This window comes from Perissodus microlepis, chromosome 9, assembly GCF_051167445.1.
Source record: "Perissodus microlepis isolate ML-2025 ecotype Zambia chromosome 9, ASM5116744v1, whole genome shotgun sequence".
In the NCBI taxonomy this organism is placed as follows: domain Eukaryota; kingdom Metazoa; phylum Chordata; class Actinopteri; order Cichliformes; family Cichlidae; genus Perissodus; species Perissodus microlepis.
Genome location: NC_140469.1, coordinates 25,215,105 through 25,237,344, shown reverse-complemented (window position 1 = coordinate 25,237,344; position 22,240 = coordinate 25,215,105). Strand labels below are relative to the sequence as shown.

Below are 22,240 nucleotides of genomic sequence, written 5' to 3'. Positions count from 1 at the left end.
TCATAGTTATGAGCCACGGAAGATGCTGACAGCAATAAAAAGACAGCAGAGACCCAACAGCCTGATCCGAAACCAGACGGAGATATATACACATACATCCCATCAAACTCACATCTTTTTGTGTCACCTCAAACCTTGGCCGTCCCCGCTTTTTAGCACAGGATTTCTTATTCACTGTTCTGGCTTAAGACATTCGTAAGCAAACTCTGTGGGGGTTTAAGGCTAAAGTTGTAATTTGGCACTCCAAGCTTACATGGGATAATAGTAAGACTGACTTATCTCCCTCAGTGCCACTGCAATCAGCCCTGACAAGCCACGCTGTTTGTGGAAGTCTCTGAGGCTAAAGCAGGGACAGGGAAGCAGCTGTCTACTGCACTCCTAAATCACTTAATCCTGGGCGGCTGCTCTTCTTCAAAATAATTGACTGATTCTTCAACATATGAAAAGCATTTGGAGATCCTCGGACCTTTGTCGGGAAAATCTTAAGGGAGAGGATTTCCTTTGAATCTTAACCTTTTTATTGTACACTGTTAAATGGCACGGGGAACGCTGGAGTGGGTTACCATTTACACACACTTCTGTGATATCATATTGAACGGTAATGTGAGAAATGTTCAAACAGAGAGCATACTAAGAGATAAAGATGTAGGTGAAAGGGTTCAAGGACCTTAGGAAGCAGCTTTGTTTACAGGGCACATTAATGGACTATAATTGACCATAAGTCTGCAATGAATGCGTGTTCTATATTACATCAATATCTAATGTGGTAATGTTTTCACTTTAGAGTGTACTCATGATTTCCAGCCAGTGACCTGCAGTGAATTGGAGCTCAAGACACTTTTGTTTTATCCTCTGTGGCAGAAGTGTCCTTCTGGACCAATTCAAGTAGTAATTATCTGACAACAGCCTCTAAAGAGAGGCAACAGAACCCAAGAGGAAAAAGTTTAGTGAAGCAGCTGAAGCAGTTTGGGGTATTTTTTTTAACATATGCTAAGTAATATAGAAAGCACAAGTAGTGTACATGTGACTAGTTTATCCAAATGCACACCTATAGCTCAAAAAGGGTATTTTAATGAGACATGGTTTGTGTGTATGTTACCCAGCATTTATTTAGGTATATAACATACACAGTGCTGTTATTATTCATTACTTTTTGTGTTTTTATTATTATTTTTGTTGTTTTGCCTTTATTCGATCGCTGCTGCAGAGATATATGGGAAATGTGGGGAAAGCAAAAAGGAGAATGGAACATGAAAAGGAACCAGGAACTGAACTGAATTCTGAATACAGCGATCACTATACTTTAGTAGGTGATTGTTAAAAATGCTGTCATAAGAGATTTATCAACAATGGACTAATAAGGGGGGGGGGGGGGGGGGGGAGTATTCATTTCTGAGATTATAAGGTCCACTTGTATGCACCATGAAGCCTGAAGCTCTTCTCTGTACATAGCAAGGCAGATTTCAGAATTTTACATGCCGCACCCCAATTTATCAAGGAGATGATTAATGCAGACAATTAATCTTTTCTTTTTAAGTTTAAATGGCACGATCTGACTGTAGGAACAGCGCTCACAGAGGAAGCTCAGAAAAAGGTACTTCTGACAGCAGGAGGAGAACGACTTGCATCCATGCATGTGTGAGACGAATGACAAACACTAATAAATCCTGACCCTATTAGCAATAATCAAAATCTATTTCGAGAGCATTAAATGCATCACTGCCAACTGTAATTTTGACAGCCAAATCACTACTAATTAGTGCTGGCCAATAAATAAAAAAACAAAACAAAACACGAGTCACATTACAAACAAGGTGTATTTCTGCCAGTTGTTCTGACAGCACAGAACGCAGACACGTATCAGACGAGGAATGGGGACATTGCCAGTACTGGTGTTATGGATCAGTAAGTTTGCCTATTAACTAGTGCCTTCGCCTAAACACACCAGCTGTTTGTGGAGAAGGAAGATGTTAAAGCACAGCGGGATAACATTTAGTTGTGCTTACATCTGCCTTGCTGTACGTCAAATTGTCAGAACACGCTCACCTCAGTTTTAGACTTCACCAAACCAATATCAGCGCCAATGCAATCGGCACAAACATAACTGGATAACATGCAATTCCACCTGGTTTTACTGCTTGACTATTCCCACTAAAATAACTCATGTTTCAAAGCATCTGACAGACATAAATAACCAAATCATTTTGTGTATCTCAGAATATCCTGCTTCTTCTATTATATTGGTAAATGTATTTATTTTTCCTAGTTGCAAATCCATTTAATAATGATGCAACAAACCTAATTGGGCATTTCTGTACTTCTACCTGGGGCAGCATGTGCATGGTGATTAGTATCGTTACTTTACAGCAAGAAGGTCCTGACATCTGGCCGGGCCCTTTCTGTGTGGAGTTCAGATGTTTGCAAGGTTCTCTCTGGGTACTCTGGCTTCTGCCCGTAGTCCAGTTATTGGTTTTAGGTGGTTCTAAATATGCCATGGGTGTGTATGTGACTGTAAGTGTCTTCCTCCATGTGTTAGCTGTGACAGACTGGCGATCTGTGGTAGCTGGGATGGGCTCCACCCCCCCGCGACTCGGATAAGCAGAAGAAGATGGATGGATACAGTTACCTGATATAACTGATATAAAAAGATGATTCACTGGTCCAGCTTTAGTTTGCTTGATTTAATCCTGTCTTAGTGGCTTACATAAGGTTTAGCTAGAGTAACTGAAGGTCTTTTAAACATGATATAATACTAAAAATAAATAACAAGGTTCTGGGTGACAGACTTATGTAGATTTGTGAGACTAGGTTGTCTGTAAAGGGCAGAAGAAAAACACATGAAAAAAGAAAAAAAAAAAAAACATCAAATGCTGCCTGATCTATTTTGGATTAATGAGTGCAAGCAAAGCAACATTTCTTTTCTTCTGCACCACAAGCAGAAAGATATGCCATGTCTGCATTTTCACTTGTTCTGTTATTATCAGATGAGTACAAAATAAAGAAAATGAATCTACACTCCGGCTTATATACCGTTTAATATATGCCATCTAAATTAAAAATACAAACTGTATAACTGTGTGTGACAAAAAGAAGAACTACCGAGCTATAATATTCACACTGTTTTTATACACGTCATATATCTTAATATTTAGATAGGATTTTATACACTCCAACACTAACAGCTACATACTCGGGAACTTAAGGTATGAGACACTAAACGTGAGAGGAATGTTAGAAACGCTACAGTCACAACTGCAGGTTCACCTCCACTACTTACTTAATTACCCCGATTTCTCCCAGAGGTGTAAGTAAGGTCACAGGATTCAGCAAGGTCTTTAGCACTACTACTACTAGTCCCAACTGCTTGTATTAACAAATGCTCTGAGTTCTTGCATTTTTTTTTTACTTTTCTACATACAATCACAATGCTTTATGGACTTTTTTCTATTAAAGATGCACTTACAGTGAATCACATTTACATTTGAAAAAGTAAAAAAAAGGGCATGTTAATACCAGATTTGATTTGTAGTGTAAATAAAGGAAACATAGTCTGCCAAGGATATTATAAAGGTTTTAAACCACATTAACATGTCATGCTCATTGTTCACTTTTATGGTGAGGTTGTTCTCAGCAATGTGAAGAAACAAGCTTTAATGCCATAAACAATAAACATAAAAGTAAAACAAATATATTTTCACCATCTTTCTCTGCTGTTTATAACGATAGCACATATTACGATAGCACGTATTGTGTCAGCGTTTGTTTGTACAGCATTGTTTCTTTGCTGTTCTATTAGTATTTTCACAGCACTTTTCATTCACTGAATGGTTAGGCACCTAAATTTAAATTAAGTTTTCCACAGTGTAATTGTCTACTAACGAGACTGCATCATCAATGTGGTTTCATTCCCTCAAATTTAAAGTAAAACACTGCACCAACAATACGTTTGCAGAGACAGTTACTGAAAGTTGCACCAGCAGGTAGAGCTTGTCACTAACAGAGGGACAGTTACAACACCAGCTGTGGTGGCCACGTCATCTTCTTGCTGACAACTTGATATAACTACTGTAATGTTTGGCACACATTGCAAATTTTTTCTTAACTCTGATGCGTTGGCTGTTTCGATGTTTCGAAACTCGTGTATATTCAGTATCAGTCCAGTGCAATTAAAACATGAGCTGGAGGGGAACTTCATGTGCTGACCCAATGTAGCAAATAGTAAATTAATTGATTAATCTCTATCGCTAAACTATAACCAATAGAAAGGCATGATCACTAATAAATGCAACGCTAAATGTTCATTTGCATAGTGATAAATTTACTGCTAATGTCAATAAGCTGCACCCCTTTCAATGCAACCATCAATAAAATCCTAACGACACCTAACCATGCACTTAACTCAAGAATATCCGTGAAGAAAATTTTAAGACTCATGTTGACAACATCATTATTGCAGTTTAGCAACGAAGCCCGGAGGGCTCGTGGGGGTTAATATAACAACCCTCTGTACCCTCAATAAGATAATGCTGAGGCCTTTCGTGTGCCAAGCAGTGATTATCTGACGTAAAAAAAAAAAAATGTAATCAAAACCCAATGTATCTCTTATTTTTGCCAACCAGACTGCTGGGATTTTTCTAACTTGATGCTCCAATTTTATATAAAGTCACGCATATTGTGAGTACTTTATATTGCATTGCATATGGATGCTCAAGACAATATGCTTATATACAGTTAGAGGAAGGTGAAGAGAGATTATTACACTGATACTAAATTAAAAACTTTGTTTTCAGTTTTTTCAGTGCAACATTATCTAAGAATTGTAACTGAGTACTGGCCCCAGATAAGAAATGTTTTCATGTTATCAAATCCATCTGAACTGTACGCCTGAATTTTTGTTGTTTTTTTTAAAAAAATCAAGCAGTGCACTGTAAAATGACAGTATAAAGCTTGTGACAGTGGATGCTTTTGCAAACTTGATTCACATGCAAGATATTTTTTTTTTACCATGTATTCATTCTAAGAGATAATTAACCAGTTGTACTGAAGATGAAAAAAAAATAGACATGATAGGGAATCCACTATTTTGTCTTTATGCAAGTCATGAGAAAATGACAACAATTGAATGTGTTGCCAATGACAATCTCAAAAGATACTCAACAAATTATACACTTGGCAAGAAAAAGCAGACAGGGAATTGCTTTCATTAAAAAACAAAATAAAATTTAAAAAAACGCAGCAACACGGTGGCACAAAGCAAAGAAAAAATATATGCAGTGCATGCAAAGACATGCAGGACATGCCCCAATGCCCTGCTTTTCACACTTGCAGACAAAAGGTCACTTATTTACATATAAGTCAATAAGCCTCTTTTTCTAGAAAGGGCAGAGCTGTTTCTCCCACAACTTGTTTGTTTCCTGCCTGACAAGGAATGACCATCCTTCTTTTTATTGATGGCTCTACCTCCCAGTACCACCCCACACCTGGCTGAGATTTATTACTGATGTGAAGCCTGCAATTTAATCTTTCAATGAGGACCCATAAGAAGGACATAAAAACCTTTTCAGCAAGACTTATGCACCAGACTCAACAAAGAGAGCGATTCCATCAGCTGACCATATGAAATTTACAAGCCTTACTCTGCGATAGTATGTTCCACACTGTTAAATACAGTTTGTTTTAAATGCTATGGAATTAAGCTGTAAAGCTAAAACCTGAAGACGGCCATATAAAAGCAGCAAACCTGTTTACATCATTTGATGATGACAGCCACTGCTGTAAAATACTTGGGATAAAATACTTTGATTGACTACAAGGCAAGCGAGCGGATAATTAACTTCAACTCCAAAAATCTCAACACTGTTTTGCATGAAGCTATGAAGACTGGTAGCCAGTGATCAACAGCTAAGGAAAGCTACAATTTGAAGAGTCTTTCAACAATACTGTTGAATAGTGCATGACTTCTATGCAGTATGTCCAACTTGTACATATGCTCCCTACCCGTCTCTGAATTCACCTCTGAATTCAAGTTTGCCACCTTTTTAATTCACTGTCACATTCTGCATAATTTGAAAGGATTGCTCTCCTGAAGAGTATGCATGGAGTGTGTCGGTGAGTCAGCTGCTCGTTACAACATATTAAGAGGTTGAGAGCATTTACAATTGTAATGTACGTTAGTGATGAATGTTGCAGGGATTTCTGAAAAGAACAGCTGAAATAAAAGCTAATGATGCCATTCATCTGTCCTGCCAAAGTAATATATATTTCACATATTTTGTCCTCATGGGTAATGGGCTTTTTCCCCTGAATTGCTTAGGCCATATATCCAAATGGTGCACTAATGCCCCAATCAGTATCACTTTATACCATAGTCCACATTTTCTATGTTTACAATGACACTGATGGGCAGTATTGTTGGCACTGTAGGCAGAAAATCGCATTGTGCATGTCATATCACACATCAATATATCGTTTAATCATGTGTGATATGAGAAAATGGAATGCAGCCTTAACCCTGTTTTCTGGGATCAACAGAATCATATATATCAATGTTTTATTTTAAAAAAAGAAGAAAAAAATCAGTACTGCATAATGTTATTTGCAAAAGTATACAACCAGTAATCTTAGCACGAGTTCCTCAGATTCTTGGCCTAGGAAACATTTACATCAAAAACAATTTACAATTGACCCATTTACAAATGGTAAACGCAGTTGTCTCAGTTCTGACTGCTGCTGTCGCACACCCACGACAATATCTGTCACTGTGTTATTGCCTCTTGCTTTCGCTCTCTCCCTTCCTCACACGTGTTTTCTGAGATTGCGTATCTACCAGTATAGCCTCCTGTATGAATATCTTTTTTTTTTGTTAGCTTTTCGTCCCCATTACCTGACTGAGGTATGACACAAACCAGACAGGGAGCTCTGAGTTGTCAGCAGCAAAGAAATAGCTCGGAGGCCAGTATCGATCGGCTATAATAAGCTTGCAGGATTTGGCATAGTATTTTCCTTTCATCAGCTGCTGCTCACCAAAATTACCTGCAAAAACTTACAATGCAACCAGGAGTCATCATGTGCCCTGACAATACACAAACTTCAAGCCACCTGCAACATACCCCAATGCCAACAGACTGCCATACTGTCATCATACTCCTGAGTTGCTAGGACAGTGGTTGAATGGCTGAACTGAATGGTGGTTTCAGACCTTATCTAATGAATACAAGACAGCAATAGAACAGGGGCGCATAAGAGCAGTGGAATGTTTTACTCTCATTAACAGTGCACAGTATAAATTCTGACAGGTGACATATAGAATATGCCCTGGTCTTGCTCAAAGCATAATTCACAATTAAATATGGATTAGAATCAATTTATTTAATAAATATAAAGTATAATAAATATGCAAAGAAGAGCTTTGTGATACCAGTCAGGAAGCATGTTTCGCTTGTATACCACGAAATGTGAATAATCCACAGAGACATTTAACTGCATTTAAAGACAAGAAGAGCAAGTACATTCTAACTCTTTTCAGACTTGTTTACAGTTTTGTAAATGCACTCAGTGGTGCGGGATTGCTGGACCATTCAGGGAACAATGTTGGCTCACTATCAGCAAAGGGTTGTGGCTGTGATATGCATTCCTTAGAGGAGCTCCACATAATCCTGGTTGCAGAAATCCAATTACAGCATTTTCTACAGAGGTTGGTTACGTTCTCTGAAATCACTCAAATTAATCAATATGCAGGGTTTACTGCATTGCCAATGAGGAACCATGCACTGCAAATCCTAAAAGGAACAGGGATCACCGACCTCTTGCACAGTCAAGAATTTACTGCAAGGCAAATTCCAAATATGTGACTATTTTACAGCCGGTAAGATGAGCTACCATTTCCCATCATTTCTGCTAGTAGTTGAGTAGTCTGAGTCAATATTAGTATTTTGCCCTGATGATTAATAGATGAGTAGTTGCCTTAGCCATATTTGTTTTCAAAGCATTGCTGGCGCATTGGCTGCTCATCATTTCCTCAATACTGTGGAAATTAAAGGTTTAACCCTAAACCTAATCTTTTTTTTCCCCTTTAAAAGCTATGCCAACAAAATCTGAACTGCTTCGGGATCACTGAAACATTTGTCTGACAGTCTGTGAACACTAAAGGACATTAAAGAAAAAAAAAAGAAAAAATGAAATGTAAACAAATGAAATGTAAGTGCAGTGACAGTGTGAGCTTGGATGGCAACAGGAATCTCATTTCAGCTCCACACACGAGCAGTTTCTTTTTATAGCTGCCATGTCACCTGATACCTTGAGCAGAGAGTTTTACTAATTGTGCTTAACATGAAAAATGGAGAGGAAGGATATCATCACAAGCCAGCTCTTATTCACTCATTCTCCACAAGTTAATTTACTTAATGTGTGCAAATGAAATAATGGCATTACTGAAAACTGTAACTGTTTTGTTCATGTGTTAGAAATTGGAAGCAGTGCTACAACAATGGAAGGAATTTTCCCGTCTCTATTTTTAAAAAGCCGTATTGTTAAAAAGGTTATGGATACGATCATGTCTCTTGTCTTGTGGGTGTTTTACAGCTTAAACAAAGCATTTGTCTCCCTTCTTATTAATGGACTTTCTTTACATAATTGATTACCATTCTTAGTGCAATGGAATTTTTAATTAATATCAGTCAAGTTTCACTTATAATTAATGGGGCAATGTGCCTGTTCATTTTGCATTTGCATTTCTTTTTCATCTCCAATTCTGCAGCTCTGAATCAATGTGCAGGTTCCTCTCTTGGGTACTTGTATTGAATAAACTACAAATGTGAAAAATATTCTTTTTATGCCAATACCCAGAAGAGGCTTGTTTTTCCCCACTCTCTTCTTAGTTAAATGACAATTAAATATAAACTCTCATAAATACAATGTGATTATTTGCTCAATAGTACACAAAAATATGAATGTGCCCACAGTAGTACTGTGTTGACTGATGATAGGGCAGCCTATTGAGTCATTAGTATATTGATTAAATACCATCACATCACAAAGTAGAGTGCATGGAAGCTATCGCAAACAACTAAACAACCTTAAGCAATCTGAAACAGTGCACCGTAAGAGATAGTGGTGTGAAGATGTTGGCTCAGCACTACTGACTACAGACTTCAAGTGCTCCCTGTTTTGTTCACTGGAACTGTGGCAGATAAAGTTATGTAACTGCAATCACAATGTGCGATTCATGTGTGATCAAAACAATTATTTTAAAATTCATTATCACATTTACATTGCTTGTTTCAGAACCTGTATTAGACGATGATGACTGAACACAGGTGTTTGTGCTGAGTGCGACCCTGTATGTTTCCTGTCAGCAGAGGTGGCAAAAGTACAGACATTCTATACTTAGAGGTACAAGAAGAAGTGCAGATACTAGTGCTAAAAACCACTCCAGTAAAAGTCCAAGTACTGATTCAATTTCTTTACTCAAAAGTAAAAATGTACAAGCTCTCAAATGTAATCAAAGTAAGAAAGTAAAAAGTTGCTCTTTGGGGGACATATCTATTTTTGTGCAAAGCTAACTGAACCTTGTGCTGTATTAACATAATGATAAAATAATATCAGGAGATGGGAATGGAAAAACTTAAGTCCAAAAAAATTAGCTGTAGTGGCTCAGCGTGGGGAAAAGGATCTCACAGTAATTTCTACTGAGAGCTCCAGTAGATTTTCTTAATGTACAGGTTGTGATCAGCTGACCTGCTTCTCTCTGTGGATGCACACAACTGAATTCAGCAAGATGTCAGCGGATGTTTCATGAGTTGTCTTGGCCGATTTCCATCCTCACTGCCAGTACACTGTTTATGCTGTATTTTTTCTAGACAGTTTAAGTTGGTATGACGGTGGAATTCAGTCAGTGAATCTAAGCATCATCTGCTAAAATTCATATGAATCTCTGCTACACTTGTAACTCTGACCATGAAACCACAGCCGCTGTGCACCGCACGCTGTTCTTTACTTTAAATCCATCACAGTACAGCAAACTAACCTGTTTAACCTTCACTATGCACGGGATTTTCATGCAAACTTTAAATTGCAATTAGTCTAGTTTGATTTATAGCATGTTCCACATTATAAAAAAAATCAAAACATAATGTCACATGTACAGACCCAATAACCGATTTAAAAACATGAGGACTTACATGTAAGCTTTAATTTTCCAGTTTATCAGATACCACAGAGCAGTTCTTACCTTTAAATATATTTCTTCTTCCGCTCCTGTCCTGTTTTTCTTATCTTTCTCCATCTCTGAGTGAAGTTAGCGGTCTTTCTTTTCTCTCCCTGTGAAATACAGCGGCTTTAGCTAGCAACACAATGTGCGACAAACCCCACATGAACAGTTTGTCTTTGCTGAAGTTTGTTGAGCTGACAGAAACATTGCGTTTGAAATTACCTGACACTTAAAACAGGTCACTCCTTTTATGCTCGCTCCTCTTCAGTAGGGCTAGTCGTTCCAGTGTTGTGGCAAAAAATAAATAAAAACACCAACCCACTTTTAGCCCCTTAATTTGCCACACATCTCTTTTTATGCGACGTCCTCTGGCGATTAATACACGAACAGGATTTCCTATCACATGTTACTGTTTAGGCTCAAATCGGTTTGAAGACCAGCAGTGACATAAAATAACTCCCCTCAAGTGCATTAAAGCAAAAGTTATGAACCTGTTTTGAAAGAGTAGGAAGTAGTCTTGTGAGATACCACGGATTTCCTTTCCGAACCGATACCAAGTCACATTCACGGTGCTATCAACGATACTGATCCGATACTTTGTACAAAAACTTAATGTGTTATTGTATTTCAGATTATAGCTTCATAATTATTACAGGACATCAGACTACTTGTTCTTATTGTTTAATTATGAAGAATTATCAAATTTAAAAAGAACTAAAGTCGTGTGTTAATTGATGCTATTTGAACAGTTATCTTGTCATTTAACATGTATATACTTGCCTGGACATTTCAACAAAAACATTGCTGTGCCTCACTACAAATTTTGGTATCGATCCAATGCCAAGTAAATACAGGGCCAGGATTGCCGATATCAGTACAAATTATTTTAAGTTATTCAGTCAGCTAATTGGGGGAGAGTAGGTGCCATGACTTATGAGATAAATTCTCAGTTTGCAAATTCTGCACAGTTTTAATCACCACTATATCACTGTGATTGTTACTTTCCACAATAATTAGTTAACACAACAAAACACACCGTTCAGCTTTTCATGTGTTCTGAGACTGGGTTTTTGTTGACCTGGGATGTAAATATTTCTGTCTCTAAAGCGCACAAAAACGTTCAGACATTTTTTATAGTGCATGTTTGAGGTTCATTTTTTGCAAAGAAATAATTAGCACAGTTCAGTGGGCTACATACTGAACTTAATAGATAAAAGCAAAGTATCAATCCAATCGTGCTAGTACCGATCCGATACCAATACTAGAGTTGGTATTGATATTTGGATTGATAAGCCCACCGCTAGTAAGTACAGATATTCACTAGGTATTCACTAGGGGTGGGTTTAAAAAATCAAATCGATTTTAGTTTGAATAATGCCATATCGATTCATTAAAACCTGAATTGATTTTTAAATATAAATGTATTTTTCAGTAACACCACAATCCTGAAAGCCGACATCTCACAGATTCTGAAGCTGCAGGTTTCGTCAGTCTCCAAACAAAACTCACTGAACCAGCAGCAAAAGAAGATCAACACTACACTTCACGTTTGAAAGACTTTGCTATGAATTCCCTCTTATTTTTGCTTTTACTTCCTGCACAGCTCTCTGTCAGTGTACTTAGAGACCAGTTTACCATCAAAAATCTCTATTTTCTGCATTATTCTCTTGCTTATTGTGCTTTCGTGCTGATTATGCGCCAGTCTACCGTTGTGTACCGTGCCTTCGGGAGCTGTTTTTCTTTTGTTTTCCCAAAAATGACCTCCAACAAGAAAGCCTCATTTCTGCTGTTCAATACCAAAGAAATGTAAACTTAAACAAATTATGTCAAATTGCAAAACGCTTAGCTGTGTCTCCAACAAAATATCTGTAACTTTGCCCTGCTTCACTTCAGCAGCATCAGGTACTGTTCATATGTTGATTCATGGTTTTCTTCTGTTTTTGATTTCCTGTGGAACATGTTTAAGTTGGTTATCTGCCATAAAAAGCCAGGCCAGCAAAGTCTTCTTCATGGTTTTCCGTGTTTGATCCTCAGTTGCTTTAACACAAAGGCATCTGCTGTGATGCTAACTTTGTTTTTATACATGGATATAAAAATCTGAATATGTCTGATCATCCATACACTAATGAATGATCAGAATTATGATATTTCTGACTGTCTGAGTCAAAATTGAATCGAATTGGGATCTTGTGAATCTGAATCGAATCAGTTATAGAAATCAGTGACGATACCCAGCCCTAGCATTCACTCGTACGTCAGATCATTGCATTCAGGTGTTCCAGTCACCTTCATGGCACAGGTAATATAAAGGACTTAGGCATGCAGAGTGCTTCTAAAAACATTTTCGAAAGAATGGATCACTCTCAGGAGCTCAGTGAATTCCACTGTGGTATTGTAATAGGAAGCCACATGTGTAGCAAGTCCAGTCCTAAAATTTCATCACTGCTAAATATTTCACAGTCAACTGTAATTGGTGTTATTATAAAGTTGAAGCGATTGGGAACAGTCGTAAATGTACGTCACACGCATCACCAACACTAACAAAAAGCGTCAGGTATAGTGGTGTAAAGCATGGTGCCACTTGACTCTAGAGCAGCGTTCTCTGATATACCATATCACTGGCAATCTGATGTCAGTGGTCTCGGTTTGGCGATGCCAGGAAAATAGTGCGTGTCTGACTCCAATGTGCCAAGTATAGTTTTGGTAAAGGGGAGATTATTGTGTGGGGTTGTTTTTGCAGGAGTTGGGCTCGACCCCTTAGTTCCAGTGAAAGGAACTGTTAATGCTGCAGCTTAACAAGACAGTTTGGATAATTTCATGCTCCCAGCAGTTTGGTGATGGCCTCTTCCTGTTCCTAAGCAGTCCTAAAACAAGTTTCAGACTAGCTGCCTGAGATTATACCCTTGGTTTGAACTTATAATGGTGAAATGAGTTGTTCGATTTCTAATATACACAGGGCTGATGTGGTGATAGTTTTAGAAAAACTGAAAGAATGCAGAATGCCATGGAGACATGGCCATGGAATAATATAAAACTTCCAAAGCAAATATAAACAGAGCAGATGTTACAGCAATCATGTAGTTTAAGGAAAAGCACAATCTCTACCAAGGATAGGGCAATAAAATCTTTAGTTAAGCTCACAGTGTGTACAAAAACCCTCTTGCGGAAAACATTTAAGTGAAGAATTCCCTCCCCAATTTTGAAATATGTATTTCAAGCCCTCGCTGGTCACTGTTAACTTAATTTCATCTTCCCACAATTGGAAATCCGCTGTAGTACAAGTGATTTCATAAACCGTTTGAATAGATTTTGAATGTTTACAAGATTGCAAAACAGGACAGAAGGTGAAAGATGCATGAACCATAGTTACACAAAACCCTTATTCATCTTGTACTCTTCTTGATGCTCTGTTACTGTCCAACTAAAACACCAGGTACTAGAATACACAGTGTTTTATTAAAGACCAGCAAACTCTGAAGCACAAATTCCTGGGGAGCACCTGAGGGCAACAACACTTAAACCATACTGCTGTCAGTCAAAAGATCCACAAGAAATGGCTGCCTTTCATTTGGCTCAACAAAATACAATTCTCCACATAAGAGTGCGAATATCCACAAAGGACTGTGTTTATACCCTAGGCCCTAGGGTATCTGAATGTAGTTTAACCCGCAGACATGGTACTGTGTTACATATAGCATCAGAAAATGATAAATAACTGTAATCATTACTGCTCCAAAAAGTGCTGCCCAGATTTTGTGATGAAGACAGTTTAATTAGAGAGGAAGCTCTCTGCCCAGCTGATTTTACAAGAGCCTGATGCATCCTACAACAGCGGAGACAAGAAGCAGAGAACTGCAGCCAGGAACATCGTGGCAGGTTTACTAAATGATGAAATGCACAGCCAAGCACAATGGCCAAAGTAAGAGCACAATGGCTTAAACCAAAGTAGAATATAAACAAAGGGAAATAAAACAGCCCAATTATACTTTATAAAGACAGAAAACATATCAGGAAGCCTATTGCATCTAGGTGCATAGGTGCATCTGCACCTATTGCCTTTGCATCCTTAAGCAAAGCCATCACAGAATTTCCCACATGGATTCTACGTTTTACAAATCAATAATCCGAATAGAGAAAAAGTAAACCACATTAAAGCCATCTTTTTTCATAGCCACTGAAACCAAAACCCTTCTGTCTTTTCTTGATTTTTATAATTACTGATTCACATTTTACATTTTTGAGACATGGCATGACTCAAAATGATATCAATGAAATCATAACAACTCAAACTATTTCATCAGCTTCTCTGCTGCAATAAATAAATGTCAATTGGATATCTGAAAAAGCTGAACAGATGGGCCAAAACCATGACGCACATGCTGCACAAGCCTGCACACATGCTAGCAGGAAACAAACAAAATTCAAGTGTACATGAAACAAATCTCACAGAAGCTATAAGCAGGACATCAGCCAGGCATAATGGCACAGCAGCCTATAGCCAAACAGCACAGCAAAAAGTAAAATAGATGATTATAGATAATAAATAAGAATATTCCTCTTAAATGTTTTAGGTCAGATGCAAAAAGAAAGGAAGAAAGAAATCAGACAAAAAAACAGTAATGATTTTAATTAATTAATTAATTTTGGACTTGAGAAACCTGGTGAAATAATTGACATACACTGGCAGTCAATACGTCGTTATATATTATGCATCACCCAGCCCTTGCACTCATACACATACACAGGCAAAAGTAAAACTGCAGCCAGCCTGAGATTGACAAATGGCACAGAGGCACAATGGCACCCAGAAATGGAGAAAATGACAAATGGAGTCACTGAATCATATGCTATATTTTGTAATCACAGTGTTTTCTTTAATGTGGTGTTTAATACTGTATTTTCATCAAACCTAGAACTCCTCAGGTCTTTGCAGTCCTCTGGAATGTTGCTATGAGGAATATATTGAGATGTCCCACTGACATTCACCTCCACACCCTTCATATGTTTTGGTGGACAATGCTTTTCTTTAAAGCTCCCAAATGAACTCATGTTACTCCATTTAGCAGCAAAGCATTGTAACATTAAGCAAAACTATTCCTAGTTTCTGATGGCATAGGTGTGTGTGTAAGTGTGTGAGTGTGCTTTTCTTTTTAAGCTGCTAATTACTTGGCATTTTGCACATTAAGTTCTATTGACTTCATCCACAACATCTTCCAGTTACCGTCTATCATTCCATCCATCCAACCATCCTGTTAACCAGTTCAAGATCGCTGGGGACTGGAAGCTTTCCCAGGTAGGGCACACCCAGGACAGGTCACCAGTCTGTTGCCTGGCCAGTTCAAAATTTATTTTTTAATTTTTTAATTCTGTGTGGTTGCTTTGTCTGTCTTCCTGCAAAGTGATTAGGGTTACCCTGTAGTTCCCAAAGCGAGGCTCCTTCCTTATCAACATATCTTCCAAACTAGAAGTTTCCACCTGCAACCCCGTGTCATTGCCCATTGGGTTGAGTGCAGGCACTCATCCTCAAATGAAATTAAGATGCATTGTTAAAGTTTTAAAAATGAGTTTTTCTGTACACTTACAGTGCTGCCCTGTAGGCGGATAGCAATAAAAGAAATACCCCAAAGCCTTTTACAATGTTAATTTGAGACACATGAAAAATCACAATTAATTATCATTAAAATTAAGAGACCCTCTGGGATAAATGAAACTGCTCAACCATTCAAGCATGATTGGAAAGAAGTTTTCAGTTGCAAATACTGACACTATTGTTTCATTGTCAGCGCTTGCAACAAGTTTTCATTTCATTCTATTTAGTTTTAATACTTTATGACAGGCACGTTACGACATCTCTTTCTTTCAATGACTGAATTCTCTCCATGTGGAGACACTTGATCCACTAGTTTCTCTTCATTATAAGACCAACATGTCCCTCAGCAAGAGGGCCTTCAGCCAATAAACGTTACCATCTTTTGCTTTAACTCACATGTCAGTTAGTGGTTAAATTGACATAAGATGGTAGTTTTAAATTAACAGTAGTACATAAGGGTATAATATAAGCACAGCACACCTGCATATAGGAAACCAAGTAAAAAGGTACTTTGAAAACGTTAGTTGTGGCCCACATTCTGCTACATCATGATATACAGGGAGTGCAGAATTATTAGGCAAGTTGTATTTTTGAGGAATAATTTTATTATTGAACAACAACCATGTTCTCAATGAACCCAAAAAACTCATTAATATCAAAGCTGAATGTTTTTGGAAGTAGTTTTTAGTTTGTTTTTAGTTTTAGCTATTTTAGGGGGATATCTGTGTGTGCAGGTGACTATTACTGTGCATAATTATTAGGCAACTCAACAAAAAACAAATATATACCCATTTCAATTATTTATTTTTACCAGTGAAACCAATATAACATCTCCACATTCACAAATATACATTTCTGACATTCAAAAACAAAACAAAAACAAATCAGCGACCAATATAGCCACCTTTCTTTGCAAGGACACTCAAAAGCCTGCCATCCATGGATTCTGTCAGTGTTTTGATCTGTTCACCATCAACATTGCGTGCAGCAGCAACCACAGCCTCCCAGACACTGTTCAGAGAGGTGTACTGTTTTCCCTCCTTGTAAATCTCACATTTGATGATGGACCACAGGTTCTCAATGGGGTTCAGATCAGGTGAACAAGGAGGCCATGTCATTAGTTTTTCTTATTTTATACCCTTTCTTGCCAGCCACGCTGTGGAGTACTTGGACGCGTGTGATGGAGCATTGTCCTGCATGAAAATCATGTTTTTCTTGAAGGATGCAGACTTCTTCCTGTACCACTGCTTGAAGAAGGTGTCTTCCAGAAACTGGCAGTAGGACTGGGAGTTGAGCTTGACTCCATCCTCAACCCGAAAAGGCCCCACAAGCTCATCTTTGATGATACCAGCCCAAACCAGTACTCCACCTCCACCTTGCTGGCGTCTGAGTCGGACTGGAGCTCTCTGCCCTTTACCAATCCAGCCACGGGCCCATCCATCTGGCCCATCAAGACTCACTCTCATTTCATCAGTCCATAAAACCTTAGAAAAATCAGTCTTGAGATATTTCTTGGCCCAGTCTTGACGTTTCAGCTTGTGTGTCTTGTTCAGTGGTGGTCGTCTTTCAGCCTTTCTTACCTTGGCCATGTCTCTGAGTATTGCACACCTTGTGCTTTTGGGCACTCCAGTGATGTTGCAGCTCTGAAATATGGCCAAACTGGTGGCAAGTGGCATCTTGGCAGCTGCACGCTTGACTTTTCTCAGTTCATGGGCAGTTATTTTGCGCCTTGGTTTTTCCACACGCTTCTTGCGACCCTGTTGACTATTTTGAATGAAACGCTTGATTGTTCGATGATCACGCTTCAGAAGCTTCGCAATTTTGAGACTGCTGCATCCCTCTGGAAGATATCTCACTATTTTTGACTTTTCTGTGCCTGTCAAGTCCTTCTTTTGACCCATTTTGCCAAAGGAAAGGAAGTTGCCTAATAATTATGCACACCTGATATAGGGTGTTGATGTCATTAGACCACACCCCTTCTCATTACAGAGATGCACATCACCTAATATGCTTAATTGGTAGTAGGCTTTCCAGCCTATACAGCTTGGAGTAAGACAACATGCATGAAGAGGATGAAGTGGACAAAATACTCATTTGCCTAATAATTCTGCACTCCCTGTATACTTTTAAGATGTTACAGTACATGCCAATCACAAGTTGGAATCACCTTATATTACTAACTAAGGATAAATGCAAACACATTTTGTTGTTACAATATCTAGTTTGTGCCTGAGGATCATACTTTTATCATTATTACTTTATGTATATTAGACAATAATAATACTTTTTGCATTTTCTTTTGGTCATTGCAGAAAATATTATGTGGTTTTGTTGCCTTCCAATAGGGGTCATGTACTAACTATAATTTTCATTCATTTCTGTAGAAATAAATAATGCACCACGGGTGATAACATTATAATGCCAGGCTATGCTTGCGTGAGCTTGGGAATTTGCTCTGAATCTCAAATTACTTCTAGTGTGTTTGTGCACATGTCTGTGTGTCTTGGGTTGTTTTGAACCATAATCTACAAAGAATTCATGGCCTCATCCCACATTTACTCTTGGCTCTATGCCGGGCATTGCCATGGAAATTCACTGGAATTATCTATGTGCAAAAAGGTTAATATTTACAGGCTGAAGAAAGGCTAATTTAATCGAGGGAAACGTGAGTGTTAGAGTGTGGATCTATCCACGTGTTAGGTAGCGCCATTGTAAGAAGGTGATTACAGGAATCAGTTCACAGGTTTAAAAGCAACCAGAAATGTAGCAACCTCTATTCAGATCCCTTTTTTGATAGAATAAAAATGAAAAATATTTTTTGCCCCAAGCCACAAGTAGTTAGCTGGCTATGGAAATTCCATACCTTAGCAAGCAAAAATCCATAATCATATATGGTGATGATCACATTGCATTACAGCCTTTAAATATTTAAAAGGCTTTGAATTGTATGAATGAGCGCTGCAGTGAGGAAAACATAACTGTGTCAATAGGCTTTCGAACACCAGCCCAGAACTTGTTTGTCTTGTACAAAGAGAGCTGCCACTGTCCTGGGTTTATATACAAAGAGGTACTCTTGCTGGAGCTGTGATACCGTGAAACTGTGCTGAGTCCTCTGGTTACAAGACTTTTAAGGTGAAGGTTGAAAACAAGTATTTACTTCAAGGATTTATAGTTTGAACTTTGCTACTTGGAAAAAAAACAGAAAAAGAAACCCTCACATCTCCTGTTTTATATAAGAGAAAATTTTTTCGTCATTCATGATTAGGAATTGATCCACGATGTTGAAGAGTTATCACTGCAGCGTAATTGCACTGAGAGAATACATTATTTATGAGCGACTTAGCCTCATTAATCTATGAAATGTTCTGAAAGCACAATCATTTTATTTTTCTCATGACTTAGTGTTTTGCAGATCTGTGCAGAGAAATGAATTTGCTCTTTGATGCGCAGTCAGTTTCCTTGGCTGTCTTTGTGAAATAGTCTTCCTTGACAGCCCTTCCCCGGCGCATTCAATGAATCATTATCTGTGCCAATGTTTGCACTCAACCTGTCTTTTTTTTTCTGCTTTGTCTTGCAGCTACACACTGACCTCGATAAGGGGGACAGTGCAGTGAAGTACACTCTCTCAGGAGAAGGGGCTGGCTCCATTTTCACAATTGACCAAACAACGGGGGACATCCATGCCTTAAGAAGTCTTGATAGGGAGGAGAAGCCTTACTATACCCTGCGCGCCCAGGCTGTTGACATCAACACCAACAGGCCCCTAGAACCTGAATCAGAATTTGTAATCAAGGTCCAAGATATCAACGACAATGAGCCCAAGTTCCTGGAAGGACCATATACAGCCAGTGTTCCCGAGATGTCACCAGTAGGTAAGTAATCATTCAGAGTTACTTTTAAATACTTGGATCAGTATCATCATCGGCACACCGCAATTCTCAGCATTGAAAACTTTCTTTTTTCCACTTTGGAAACACATAAAGTTCTCTTTCGGGCGCATCTTTACAACCACAGGGTAAGACTGCTCCCCCCAACAGATTTTGACATTTCAGAGGACCATTTATTCTTGGTGTGCCCCGAGTGAATTGCACTGCTTTGTCTTTCAACGTTATCCCCAGGGAGAACAGATCAAGGTAATTCACGGGGAAAAAGGCTCCTCTTGATGTGAACTGCAATAAAACCCTCAAAGCTCCAAAATCAGCACTCTTTGGAGAATTGGTAGGAAAAACAGGAACAACGCAGCATAACCCCAGTGAACACTCCCAAATCACAGGCTGCATGGTAACTGTTTATTGTAGAATAAGAAAGAGACTTTTAAGTTTATCAAAAGAAAAACATGTTGTGACCATGGAAACAGTGTACAGATATGAAGTTTAAACAGCACCCACACACTGGATTAATGGCGTTGCTTACAAATAGCTAGTTTTTGGGCTTCTGAGGTCCAAAGAAAAGAAAGTCAAACAAGCACTGATGATTTATACTGTGACTTTCATTCTAAAGCATTAGCGAAAACTTCACTTCCCATCAGGCGACTGGATAGTACAGTTCATTTGTGAATTAAATCAGCGATTACATCTGCAACAACCCCATCCCCCACCCTGTTTGTAACACTAGCTTCCTGCTATAAGTGGAAAGTCTTAAGCGGAAACACCCCTGATGATATCATATGCAAAATGATTGGTGAAGCACCCCTGATGGTATCATCATAGTAATTTTTTCAGACTTTGCAGAGCTCCCTCAAGATCCATAGAACACATACTCCAACTGTTTTTACAGCTTGAGTAATACTCCCTGTGGTGTTATGACTAAAATGACCTTCGTGCCCATTTATTGGACTACCCATTTAACTGATAATGGCAATGTGAATAAGCTTAACCAATATGTGACTGATTACTGTTTTAGGAGAAGGCAATATCTAAATGTATAATATTCTGTGTAAAAATAGTAAGAGTATCCTATTTCTACATTGAAGAATATGTATATGTATATTTTTTTAATAATATCTAGTCCGTATAAAGGTTTAGTTGTGTGTTTGGGTGATGGAACTGTTATTCCAGGTCCCATTAAAAAGTAATGGTGAAACCAAATTGGTACCAATTTATACAGAGGGACATTACTACCAGAAATGTCTTTGTTGAGAATTCAACTGTGTGAATTCAGCCGCAGCGGCCAGTGTAAACAACAACCCACAAGGATGCCTATACTGAGCTGCAACCATTGGATTAGCATTAAACCAAATGAAGTCATTATCAATATTTATAGCAGCAAGACTTGGGTGATCAATGGGCTCATTAACTGCTACATCTCTCTTGTTGTCTTTGTTAGCAGGGCAAAATAAAAGCTTAAAGATGCTGAGCATAAACACTGTAATGGCAGATAGAGTCAAGTAATCTATTTGCCCTCGTGGTAATAATCCTTTGTTAGCTATTAGCTTATCCATGAAGTTTTTAGAAAAAGTTCATGTGCTAAAACGACTGTACCTTACTGTGCAAAAGTCACCTCTAATTTCTTTATATTTTACTCCCAAGGAGCCAGACCAAAGCACCTAGTCCAAGGGATGAATCACCTTTGTATCTACATATATATGAAAATGTAGCAAAGAACCAACTTTAAATTGTATCTTTAGCCAATATGTTACTTGCAGCCTGTCTCAAAAACTCATAATTTGTTCCAGCTTCATTAGTTCAATTTCTGAAAAATCCCAATTGCACCAACAAGATGATTTCTAAAGAGCTAAAAACTAGGCATATCTAGGCATTGTGTGCAGTGTGTCCTTAACAAATCTGAAGAAACTAGACAAGAGGAGAACAAAATTGTTATACCTAAAAAAAATCAATCTGCGTAAGATGAGCAGTATTTGAAAGTCATGCCCTTAAGAAGGTCAAAATCCAGCAAAGACCTGATGAACGACCTGAGAGATACATCTGACCCTTAAGCTGATGCATCTGCAAAGCCTCTTCAGAAAAAGTCTCAGTGGAATGGATGCTGTTGAGGTAAATGAGGAGGCTGAGGTATGCCAAATCACTGATGAAGTGGACAAAAATGGGCTGTAGTGTCAATAGGTCTAATGGAGTGATGAATCTAAATTTGAAATTTTTGGTTCCAGTTGTCATCCATATGTACAGAGTCAGGTACAAGAGTGTGTGTCTGCAGCCATTTGCAGGCCCTGACATGGTTTGGGGCTGCACTTCAGCTAGCAGTATTGGGGACCTGGTCAAAATTGATTAAGTTACAAACTACTATCAGATTTTGATCCACCATTCAATATCATCTGGAAAGTCTCTGACTGGAAATAGCTTTATTTTTTCAGCATGGCCATGCTTACAAAAGCATTGTAAATGCAGTGAAAGCATATCTGTATAGAAGACACAGTGCTTACCAGAGCTCAGACCTCAACATTATTGAACTTTAACTTAACAGAGGACATAACAAAAGGCAGTCAA

The 22,240-nt window shown here is 38.3% G+C and overlaps 1 protein-coding gene across 1 annotated transcript in view; it reads left to right on the top strand.

The window, feature by feature from the left end:
* LOC146380588 (cadherin-12-like) overlaps window positions 1-22,240 on the top strand; it is a 102,615-nt gene that overhangs the window by 35,236 nt on the left and 45,139 nt on the right. The window contains exon 3 of the mRNA XM_084939784.1: window positions 19,375-19,669. Within this exon, the coding sequence (XP_084795910.1) occupies window positions 19,375-19,669 (295 nt within the window). The remainder of the gene's footprint in view (window positions 1-19,374; window positions 19,670-22,240) is intronic.